The 12675-nt window shown below is 43.7% G+C and overlaps 1 protein-coding gene across 2 annotated transcripts in view; it reads left to right on the top strand.

The window, feature by feature from the left end:
- Nucleotides 1-5670: 5670 nt before the first annotated feature.
- LOC143100740 (UPF0524 protein C3orf70 homolog B-like) overlaps nucleotides 5671-12675 on the top strand; it is a 29060-nt gene continuing 22055 nt past the window's right edge. Inside the window, exons 1-2 of one of the 2 annotated variants that reach the window (XM_076264164.1) lie at nucleotides 5671-6064; nucleotides 6275-6546. In XM_076264164.1, coding sequence (XP_076120279.1) covers nucleotides 6363-6546 — 184 coding nt within the window. In that variant the 5' untranslated portion in view covers nucleotides 5671-6064; nucleotides 6275-6362. Of the gene's footprint in view, nucleotides 6065-6271; nucleotides 6547-12675 lie in introns of both variants that reach the window. The other variant, XM_076264163.1, reaches the window with a different exon arrangement.

The raw sequence follows: 12675 nt of genomic DNA, 5'->3' as shown, positions 1-12675 counted from the left end.
CCAGCAGTGCTTGTGCAGATGCTGCGTCCACTGTCGGTGTGAGACACACAACTCACAGCGGTAGGGCGGCGTGCTACGACAGACTGTTTCTATGATGGCAAAGGCTCCAGGGTGAGGTAGGTGGGAATGTTTGGGTGCCAAGTCAAAGTAGACCTTCAGGCTTTGATGATGCGGGCCTTGGAGAATTGTTGAGAGAGGAAAAGTGGCAAAGCGTCTTTGTTATGGTGGATGATGATGAGAACAGAAAACTCCACAAACTAATATCAGGCATCATTATGAGGGGCTTCTTGTCTTGTGAAAGACCCAGATAGAGAGAATGTCTTTGTTCTCAAGCTTTGATGATGGCGCATGTGTGTGTGTGTGTGTGTGTGTGTGTGTGTGTGTGTGTGTGTGTGTGTGTGTGTGTGTATGAAAATAGGCATGCAAACTATGAATCAGCCTTTGAAGGGAGACACTAATGCGCACCAAAAGAAGCTTGTCTCATCACAGCTCAGCGCTTTGGAAAAACACCACCTCATTGCATCTATGAGGACAAACATGAGTCAAACAGGAGCTGAGAGAGCAAAAACAAGAAGGCCAGAGCAAATGCCAGAGCAGTTACCCCATATGACCTCAGCTACCCCATCTGACCTCAGACCCTAGATCTCTGGGGCAAAGTAAACAACCCCAACGAGCCAGGCTAATAGTTTAAATATCTCATCAATTGGCAAAAGTAAGACTTGTAAAAATCTGATATTCTCTTAGACCTGTGGGCTTTGGCAATTGTGTCAATTGTGCATCACATTACAGGTAAGAGCATAACTTGGTCATCGCTCTGGCTCACACAGCAGTCTGCAGGAAGCTATTCTAAGTATGTATGTAAGTATATATACTCTTTTGATCCTGTGAGGGGAATTTGGTCTCTGCATTTATCCCAATCCGTGAATTAGTGAAGCACACAGTAATCCCGGCGCAGTGAGCTGCCTGCAACAACAGCGGCGCTCGGGGAGCAGTGAGGGGTTAGGTGCCTTGCTCAAGGGCACTTCAACCCTCCGGTTACAAGTCTGAAGTGCTAACCAGTAGGCCATGGCTGCATGCTCCACCACATTACAGAGTAGTAGTAGTTATAGAGTAGGGATAGCTTGTGTCCAAGTCCTGACCTGTGCTTGCTGTAGGCACACACCTGAATATCTCCTCTCATCCACACATCTGCCTGGATACAACAATGTGAGATATTCAAATCATATGGGCCAAATGGGACCCAGAGATGATGGGAAGATCTACTTTGTTGTGTTGGAGTAGAGGGGAAAAACATAGTTATACAACTTAAATATGGTCGCATGAAACAATGAAGCACATCTGGTAAAAGGACAATGGCAGATCTGGGTGGTATCAGCAGTTATCAGGAACAACGCTGGGCTCACTGAGGATTCTTCTGTCTCCCGAGAATGCCTCATCAGTGCTCAGCAGTTTGGGGATAATTATGCGACATGGTGCATCTGTGAGGACAAACGTCACGTGGGACCTGAGAGGGCAGAGACACAGAGAGAGAGAGGAAGAGGAGTATAGGTTTTAGGAGAGGAAGAGGAGTATAGGTTTTAGGAGAGGAAGAGGAGTATAGGTTTTAGGAGCACACACAGAGAGAGAGGAAGAGGAGTATAGGTTTTAGGAGAGGAAGAGGAGTATAGGTTTTAGGAGCACACACCTGACTGTGTACCTGCCACTCAGTGACAGACTGTCTGAGTAAGATAAGATAAGATGAGATAAGATGAGATGAGATGAAATAAGATAAGACAAGATCAGATCCATTCCTGTGATAGTTTTGGGTTGTTTAAGAGGGGTCTAAAGTCATATCTGTTCAACATGCACTTAGTTCTTTAAGCGCTTCTTATGCGTTATAGTGTGTATAATATTGTTTTATTTCCATCAGGCTGTTGATTAATTTGACATTATTGTTTATTATTGATATTCTCCTTAATGTAGTCTTACCATGTTATTGTTTTTATATATTGATTGAATGGACATTATTGTTTATTATTGCTTTTTGCCCTCATTTTCATCGTTTATTTCATTAGGCTATTGATTGAATTTACATTGTTGTTTATTATTGCTATTTTCCTTATTATAGTCTGACCAACATTTTAATCTGTTCCCTGTCATTTTAATCTGTTCCCTGTTCCCTGAAATCCCATAACCATAACCATAAGAAACACTTTATGGATCCCAGAGGAAATCTGAGTGTTACATCAGTAGCAGCATTCAGTACATTCAAACACAAAAAGCTAAAATAATCAAAGATAACAATACAAAAAGATAAAACAGACATCTGTCATCCGTCACAACAGTGTGGTAAAGAGGGGAAAAGTTATATTGTGTGATCACTATCGGTAGGAACGATGTTATGTTTTTAGCCCAGTAGCAACCAAGTCAAATCGTGATGTGAAGAGGCTGACCTCTATTGCACTTGGAAGATTAACTACAGTCAGGAGCTGGGAGATCAGGAACTAAGAGAGACTACTGTTGCTGTAATGAACACCTAACTGTGCACATTCTACTCAGGGGCGTCCCTTTCTTCACAAAGCTCTTGATCACCCAACTCTTTCAAAAGTACTTCCTCTCCTAAGACTAACAATCCATGCACTTACCAAACCACTAACCATACCTGTACACTTCCCTAACACTTACCAAACCACTAACCATACACTTCCCTAACACTATCATCTCCTTGGATACACTTGACTACTTCTGCACTCCTAGTCCTTTGGTTTTATGATCTATTGTTGTAGTATTCATTGTTACCTAAGGTCTCCTCTGTGTTGTAGTATTTATTGTTATCTAAGGTCTCCTCTGTGTTGTAGTATTTATTGTTGCTTGAATGTTGTTCCTCATTTTGTGAGTTGCTTCTTATAAAAGCGTCTTCTGAATAAATAAATGTAAAAGTAAATGTATTCGGTGACTATTATTGCTGCAATGAACTCCTAACTGTGTGCCTTCTAGTCAGTGTCCATGCATCTGCCGGTGGGATGAAAACAACAACAATGTGAAGAGACTTCAGGTCTTATTGCAGTGAGTAGATGAACCCTTGTTTGTCTGAATGAAGACTATTATGTGCCTATTACTGCGGGTCCTGATGTTGAGTCAGTGGGACGACTGAGAAGCAGTGCCACATACTGCCACATACTCAGCGGCTGTCCTGGAAAGACACGAGGCCAGTTAAGGACAACGGCAAGTCGAGTCGACGAGAACATATTTACATATTTACAGCATCCTCTGCAACCTGACACAGTGAGCACAGCCAAATGCCCCCCCCCCCCCCAAACCTTGCCTCATGGTTCATTACATATAAAAATTATGCACATAAATAAGGCATAAACTTTCCACCCTCGCCCATCATCATATTTTATTCAGGGCCTCCATACCCTAGCTGGGTTCATGGTGCCGGTGAGATGTATTTTTAGGATCTTAACCTGAACGTCTTCGCCAGCCGCACGCAACAGAGAGGATAGGGGGAGAATAACATTGGAATAAATCTGAGAAGGTCCTTATCAACTCAATATATAATAGAATACTTTTTTTTATCACATCAGTGTAAGGCAGGGATTCCCAAACTGTGGTACGCGTACCCCTGGTGGTACGCGAGCTGCCACTAGGGGGTACGCGAGATGAAAAGGGCAATGGCGGAAATAAGTTAAAAATGATTAATTAATTAATACTCTAATTAATGAATAAATAATACACAATTTTGAATCGGGTTATAATGATATGGAAACGTGAAATTAAAGGAAATCATTTGTAAACTATAATAGGCTATGTTTTCATTAAAAAAAATAAGCTACACAAAATACACGTGATTTCCTGTGGGCAGCCAGAATATCTGGCGCGTTAGTTTCGTTAAAGTATAGGCTAGGTAGAACGCTGCGTAAACATGGAAAAGTGGGTAAAAACAGGGACACTGTCCAAAAGGTCTAATTAAAGAGGTCGAAGAGGAGAAGCGAGAGAAACAGAGCAGGGCACAGGTAACAATGGGATGGGGGCAGACTAATGAAGGTGGAGATGGAGCGAAGGGGGATAAAAGAAAGAACGAGACCGAAAGACTGCGCGAAGAAAACAAAAGTATGATGAGGCATATAGCCCTCGGCTTCACGTGGATCGGGAGAAAGACTGCCCAAAGCCTCAGTGCGTTGTTCGCAGTGAGATGCTATCTAACCCATAGACTGTATATATCTATATATACAGTCTATGATCTAACCATTCTAATGTGGTTCTCCAGACTGTTCTTTTTAGCGTGAGAGCTCATAGACCAGTTGCACATTTTAATTTTGTTATAATGTAGGGCGGCTAATTAAATATGATGCCTGGAATGCGTCAATAGAATGTGTTACTTTTTTATATGTTGGATGGTGGGTACGCGAGCCGAGTCAGGATGTAGAAGGTGGTCCGCGGGGAAAAAAGTTTGGGAACCGCTGGTGTAAGGGATTGGGGCACATTGGTGGACTGTGTCTGTATGAGTATGTATGTGTGTGTGTGTGTGCGCATGCAAAGCAAAATATGTCCATGTGCAAGCCTCTGTGTGTGTGTGTGTGTGTGTCCATGTCCCTGTGTCTGTGTGTGTTTGTGCATGTCCCTGTGTGAATGTGTGTGTGTGTGTGTGTGTGTGTGTGTGTGTGTGTGTGTGTGTGTGTGCATGTCCCTGTGTGAATGTGTGTGTGTGTGTGTGGGTGCATGCCCATGTATACGGGGTACCATGGCATATCCCTCACCCTGCTGCCAGGTTGAGTTTCTCTGACATCATTCCTCTGTCGCCATGGAGGCAGACAGATGCTCGACGCCTGCACAGAATCTCAAGCCGCTCAGCCTCCAGCATGCTGACTAAGCACCTGTCAATGTTCCCGCAAAGAGCGGAGAGAGAGTCCGGGGAGCTGCGCTGCCCATCCGTAACGGGCGCAACCTGCAACCTCAGTGCCCTCGGCCTTGCTTCCATAACGCCTGCTATGGGCTAATAACCCGCTTGATGAAGACGTTCCTGTGCCATCTGCGACGGGAGAGGAGGATGAATTTTGACGTCAGTAATCACCATTTAATGAAAGCTGATTGTAAATTGCTCCAAGCCTGGTTACCAACGTCTATTATATTCCTGCAATTAATCTGAATGGTGGTGAGCCGTTGAGCTGAAAGACTAATGTTTTAGGTAGAAGACAAGATGTATTTTAGTTTATTTGTTATTGCTCAATCCATATTTTGGCTATTACATTAACGTCCATTTGTTTATTGCTTTAAGAGATATTAAATCAGGTCCCTTAGCCCCCGGCCAGGTCTGGCTGTCGGCAATTTAATTAAATTCCATTAAACATGCACGTCTCTCCCCTCGGTGAACTGTAACTAGATGAACTTGCCGTGTGGGAGAGAATCGCTGCGTGAAATGGAGCATGTAAATTCATAAGCCGCCGCTGCTGCCCTCTCCGCAGAAGTGTGTCTCTAGCAATTATCAATATATATCCTCAATCTCAGCGCGCCGTGCAGAAATACTGAGTGACGTTTCATGAATATGCTTCTGATAGAGAGAGGCAGGGTCCGCCTCGAAGTATGTGAGCGCACAGCGCGACCTACCGGGGAGTGACGTTACTCCGCGGCGAGCCAGTTGTGGGAGACGCGCTGGATGCGAGTGTCCAGCCAGTTTAGCGTCAGCTGAAGCTGAGTGGCATTCACTCGGAGGTTGTCGCCAGGCGTGGAGCTGTGCCGAGTGCCGACTGTTGCGTTTGGAATTTGGCATGCAGGGAGAAACTCTAAGCATAGCTGTTGTTTTGCACAAGGGTGAGTCCTAAAGAGTGTGCCTGTGTCTGGAAACATTGCCTTTTGTATTTGTGGTATGCAGAAGTATTTGCCTTTTTGTTCGCTTTGTGGACCTCTTCGTGGCGCTTCGCGGTGGAGTACCAGTGTCGGAATGGTCTGATGAAGCGTCGCATCGGCAGTGATCGGTCGCCGTATAGTGAAGTTAAGAGCAGATGTTGGAACTGAGGGAGCGGCGGAAACAGTTCAGCACGGACGTCCGCGACGTCTTGTCTACGCGGAAAACGCCGTTGTCTGGGTAAGATAAGTTGTGACGGTTTGGGTAGCGTGACAATTGACCTCATGACTATTATAATTTAAGCAGAATTGAAATGGAAAGGCATTTAGTTCAACATTATTTATGGCCACAAATATAAAATGTAACCTAATGGTAATGATCTTTCGGGGTTTGACTGTCATGTGTCACATCATTGTTTCAGTCTGCTTTTGTTTTCTTGTTCTTTAGTAGACATGTAGAGAAAACAGGATGTAGACGACTGTGAACACGGATGCGCGCCTTTCTTCACCGTTTCTGATTTTGGATTCTAAAGAACGACATGGCCTCGTCGGGGGCGCACAAGACTACGAAGAGCGAGAAGTTGGACGAGGCGCAAGCCCTTGCCAAGAGCTGCGCTGGCAGACCGGACTTCCTTCCATGCGACGGCCTCTCCATTTGCGCCACGCACAGTCACGGCAAGTGCTTCAAGTTGCACTGGTGTTGCCACCTCGGATGGTGTCACTGTAAGTACATTCAGCTTTGATTGATCCACTGTCTACTGTTTATTCCGTAGGAGGTCTCGGAGGAGACACACTTCAGTGAATTGTCAGGAACCGTTACTTTCACAGTAAGATAACGGATGCAGTTCTGGCTTCTGACACAGTTTAGGCTAGGAAGCGATTAAAGCAGTTGCTATTCAGAGCACGTTTATTGTGTCAGTGCGCCGGCCTCTGTAGCGAGTAAACGTGCTCTCAACAAATGACTGAACTGTCATTATTGACATTAGCATAAACTCAGGCTGATTATTGTGCTGAGACATGTAACAAAAGCAAATGTTCACTGGAGCACACTGCATTCAGTTGAGGGGTCAGGAAATAGGCTATTTCTGACTTTATACTCTCTGGTCAATACTGTAGTTCTGGTCAAGGCTATTGAATTTATGTTGAAAAAAAAAAAACATTTTCATGAGTGCCATGTTTCCTTTCTCATTTTTTAACCTTAACCTCCGCACCTCATCCTTCAACCTCTACTTCTGGGCCCACATCCTATTAGACAGCCGCATAATATTTCAATAGAACCTATCTCTATAGACTGTCCCTGGGTCAGCTGTTTTGCCTGCCCTTCTGTAGGAGCACAATGTGCATAGTCTGGGGCTGGCTCATCTGGGCTTAGTGAGGGGATGTGTTTTGTATGCCAGTGGATGTGGCCGTGTAATTCGTCGGAGCGGAGTGGAGCGCAGCGCAGCGTCTCTACCTAAGCCTGCATTTCGGCCAATCACTCGGTAATGGCCCTGAGTTATCTGGTGTGAGCATTACCACTGCCTGCAGGACATTGCAGGTTTAGTGGGAGGCACTGGATGTGGGCGGACATCTGATCTGACTGACCCCAATCTGAAGTGTCCAAACGCTCTGGGGCCGGTTCCCCGATAACGCTCACTCTTAGCGCGCTAAGAAGACTCAAAATATATATCTTACCAAAGTTGTTTATGTTCCTAAGTGTGTTCCCCGAAGTGTCCCTTAGGAAGCTTCTTAACACGCTGCCTCTTACGTTCGACCTTATAAAGGCGATGTCCCAAGTGAAGGTGCTGAATTAGTTGGCATCGATTGCTCAGGAATCAATTTTCTACTTTACGCGAAGGTGCATGACGGCGTTAAAAAAGACAACACGTTATATGCAAATGAAACATTCCTCAAATTATTCCAGTAACATTTATTTTAAGTTATCAGTAAAATATAAACTATTAACTAAATGATCAAATTGTCAGTAATATGTTCACACAATATGTTGTGACGGATAGACTAACCGGGTAGGCCTATCCCTCGCTAATCATCCACCCTCCTTATCCCGTTGTGCCACTTGTGCCGCTTCTTGACATGGGTTTAACGACTTCTAAAAATGATGTAATACACTTTTATATTAATGGTAAGGTACCTTACAATTAGAATTGATTGGCAAGCAGCTGCGGTTACTTCTGTTTAATGCGGTAGCCATTGGTTAATGTTTTCAATAAAAAAGCAACCTATCTACAATGAACAGAGAGAGTTAGATACAGTATGGTGGGGAAGCAACGTTAAAAAAGGGCACCACGCTTCTCGTCAGAGGAACTTGAAGTTTTGCTGGACGAGGTGAGCTTGCACAAGGTGACACTGTTTTCCAGCTTTCGGAATAACTTGTGCAACAACAACAAAAATGAGCTATGGAGCGACATGGGCTACACGGCTCCGCGGCCGGCGCCGTTTTTGATTCAATATAAGGACACGTTGGATCGCTGCCATAGGCCTAGTTGGTCGCTTACTGGACACCACCATGCTTACCCATTTATAGATCTTAGCCATTTAGAGGCAAATTCTTTGCCAGCTTTTAATTATCAAAAGTGATTGCCAATTTGAACGCTTAAATTACATTACTAAATAGCCTAGGCTAATTACCACCATATTAGTTCTGATACCAAATAAAGTAAACTTCATAAATAGGCCTGCATCCATTGCGAACATATTTTATTAATAGTCTTAAAATGTTCATAACATAAAATCATCGTTGAGCCACAACATTGTCAACATACTGTACCATAGTTTGACTTGTACTGCGCTGCTGATTTCTAAACACTGCTCCACTAGCGTCTTGAGAGCTCAAACAACGCTAAGAGAGAGCTTACGAATGGTCCAGACCAACCTTACGAACGTGTGACTTACAGAAGATATACTTAGCGTACGAACGTGTCGGGAATCGTGCCATAACGTTAAGAGAGAGGTTAAGGAATAGGTAGTGTGTAGTGTGGGATCAGGGCCAGCTCAGAGCCAGACCTGTAGCCTTCTGTCAGCTGCTCTCTAGCATCCTCTGTGCCTAGTGGAAATGGGCACCCAGACTGCACTTGGTTGAATGTAGTTTTGGAGCCATCCACTAGTTGTTCATTCATGCCCTGTCTTGTGGATAGTGCCATCAAGTTGTTCTTACTGTCCAGATGGCAGCTGACAGAAAGCAGATCTGCCACTGATCCCGCGTAGATCCGTCAGAGCTAGCGAGACTCGCTCAGGAGTCACATGACCTCTTCAGTCCAGCTGCAATGGAAGACGTTGTTGATTAGATTTGAATTAGGGCTGTCAAAATAACTGATTAATTTCGATTAATTCATTTGAGAAAAAATACCTGATTAAAAAAATTAGTGCAGATTAATCGATTCCGTATGACCTTTGACCCCGAGCCGTTCTAGTCAGTAAAAATTAGACTGTAAAATGAAGGAGAGAGAAGAAAACATGCTGCCTGGATCATTGATTGGAACATTTACTTTTAAAAAACGACCTGATGGTGTTGATAAAAAATAAAGTGTTGAAAATAAAGTCCTCTGCAATGTCTGCAGCAAGGAATTTGCATATCACCGGAGTTCATCAACTCTATAGTCGCACATCAATGCAAAGAAATAAGTGTTGACATTGAGGGGAGTGTTAATTTATTTTCATTATGTCCCCAAGGTTATATCTGTGGCCTGAAATGCCTTGTATGTGAAAAAAAAAACTTTATCCCAAAGCACTTTTGAATTTATTTCCTCAGCATATTAGGTCATATCATAGATTATTATGGCAATTATTTGAACAGTGATATTTAAAATACTTTCACAGCAAAAATTATATATGTGATTAATTTAGATTAATTAATCACAGAGTATGTAATTAATTAGATTATTTTTTTTAATCGATTGACAGCCCTAATTTGAATAAAGCTCAGTGGGATGCATTAGGAGTTAATAATATTCCTCTGAATGCAGTGGGGTTTAGCACATTGGATCACGCCAGAGAGGGTTTGGGGGGGTGAAACTCACACCACATCCACACGTATGGCCTGCAGTGCTTCCATTGAGAAGCGCTGTGCATCTTTTTTTACGTGAATGAATAAATCATCAGTTGTCGAGTCATAGCAGGCGCAGCATGGTTTGCGAAACTAGGACACATCTCTGTTATAGGGGCTGTCTGACCAGCCCGGTATAGCTGCTGTGTTTAGGTTTTACTTGCTGCTGGAGCTGTGGGTGGCTGCTCTGATCTGTTAGAAAATGTGCAAAAGTTCTTATGATGGTCTTAGGCCTGCGCTTGACAAGTGCATCATTGGCTTAGTTCTAACTGGGTTTGGAGCGTTGTTTTCCGGTGATTAATATTTGACTGACACCTTAGGAGCTGGCTGTGCTTGGTTGGGTCTGAATTTGTGCCTCATATGAAACACTTGATTTTCACTTGCCATCTTACTTTTGGGCAAGTCATGGGAGGATATGAAGGTGACTTTGGTACTGAAGTTTGTACTGTCTAGTAAAAAACACGTCATGGAAGATGTGATATCACATTCTTAGTCATCACCAAGGAGGTATGCATGAGTATCATTACCTCCTGTTTTTATCATGACATGTCTTGGTCATTTGACATGATGACAGTTTAAGATGCCTGATAATAAACACTTAACATCCATCATGACTATTTTATTACAGTGTTAATATTTAATCATAACGGTGGCATGACTATATTTTTTTAAAGTATGTTTTGACAGATGTCATGACAACCTTATAACGGGGGGAGGGGGTGGGGGTTAGGTAAATCAGTCCTTTCTGTTTTTGAAGCTGTTTTGGATAAAGACAACTGTGATAATATATTTATATAAATGGAAGCTCTCAAAGTACTTTCCACTCAATTTTCTGAAAAAAGTCACTCCGTTTGGTCTGCCGAATGAGGGTGCTAATCACTGTTCCGATTAACAGCCTTACCAAAATAGTTTCCCCAAACTCTCATCCGTAATGGTCAGCCTCCCATTGATTGCGGGTGCCTTGTGTTGTTTTTCCCCACACACATCCACCCCCCCCCCCCCCCCAAACCCACTCCTCATCGAACCCCCCCCCCCCCCCCCCCACACACACACACACACACACACACCACACACCCCCTAACCCCCTCCTCCCCTGCCTACCACTGATTTCCAATCAGCCATGGAGCTTGTCTGGGCTAAGAGAATAAATGAAACACATTTAATTGCCCGGGCCTACAGCTGGTGCTCAGGCGTATAGTGGCGACACTCTCATTACTGTAAATTTGCCCTCTTTAGTGGCCCTGCCAATACGCCATGTCTGAGGCGGGTGTGTCGGGGGCAAATTAGCGCATATCTGGGGAGGACCATGCCAACCACCCTCCCCCCTACACACCGCGCTGGGTTCAGGGCAGGCTGGGCAGGGTCAACAACACAGATGGTGCCCCGGGGGCCTCTCAGGACTCTCAGACTGGACGTTAGAATTTGTGTTTCAGAGTAAATTTTTTTTTTAAAAAGTCTGACACACTCAAATCTGTGCAGTAGTTTCTAAATCAAAATCTGCAAGCTTTCGATCTGAGACCTTCGTCAGGCAGAGTAAATCCTGGCCCTTGTAATATAATATAATGTAGGTTGCTTTGAATAAAGGCATCAGCTAAATGAGTAAATGCAAATGTAAATCACATGTGAGTGTATCAGTGCAGGTAGTTAAAACAGCAGCATTCCACCACATACTGTACTGAGCAAAACATCGTAGCACGGGATTCTCTTCTGAGAAGGGAAAGAATCTTTTGTTAGGTGTCAGGATTGGATTTCTGAATCACCTGCACATATGCCTATTTGTTACAAACCACTGACAGACTTCTCCTTCTCAATGAATCTAATCATCTTAAAAGAAAAAAACAAAAACAATTGAAAAAGTGATGAATTTCTTATGGTGACCAAAAAAATCAGGGATCATCGCACCAAAGATCCTTGATTACTAGCTCCGCTTCAACAATCTCTGACCACCAGGGGCGCCTTAATACCACCCGAGGCCCCTGGGCTATATGTTTTTTAAGGCCCCCCCCCCCCAACCGCACATATCAATTATGATTAAATGATACCCGGCCCGCGATCTGCCCCGCCTATTTACATAGCGTGCGCTTTTGGTTAATAACATGCAGTGTAGCCTATCATTATTGAGCCAATGTAAAACCTTTACATAAACAGGAACAGAAAGTCCTCGAATCACGTCAGCCAACCCATGACATCGCTTATCAAAAAGGCTAGCCTACTGCACGAAAAGAAGCGTTGAACTTTTACAAAACTGGCTGTAGGCTGTTAAAAGATGGGTACACATATGGACGTTTAAAAGCTTTTCAAAAGTGCATGTGTTTGTCGTGTCGGGGGGTTCCCCAGGAGTTTTTTTTTTAATTCTGTCTACTTAACACACCAGTTTAACGCAGTTTGGGAAGGACAGAAATACTTTCAGCCCACAGAACAAGCTGGCTCATGTGACGTGAACATGCATTATCACTACAGTAGGCCTACATGACATATCTCACGTTAACAATGGAGAAAACATAACATAGGCTATTATATGTGCGAATGGGTTAGCACAAACTTAGCTGTTGGTGAAGGAGATGCAGATCACTAATTCATTTATTTGCGCCACAGCCCATGTTCTGTGTTCACTCCAATGAGACATGTGAAATACATGTTTTTAAAGCCGTTTCATTTCCAGGCTATTTGCTACGCTATTTACCTGCTATGCATTCTGTTTTCATGGACAGTTACAGGAATCCACGTCATTCGTTTATCGTTGCTTCAATCCTACCCACGTTATCTCCAGAGTTTGTATGATAAGTTTGTCAGTCAGTTTCAGCCTCTCC

The sequence above is a fragment of the Alosa pseudoharengus genome, unplaced genomic scaffold (assembly GCF_046254945.1).
Source record: "Alosa pseudoharengus isolate Yale_2024_CS ecotype anadromous, Long Island Sound unplaced genomic scaffold, YU_APseudo_1.1 YU_APseudo_1.1_scf_3, whole genome shotgun sequence".
Classification (NCBI taxonomy): domain Eukaryota; kingdom Metazoa; phylum Chordata; class Actinopteri; order Clupeiformes; family Clupeidae; genus Alosa; species Alosa pseudoharengus.
Note: the sequence above shows the minus strand (reverse complement) of the source record. Positions and strands in the feature narration are given on the sequence as shown.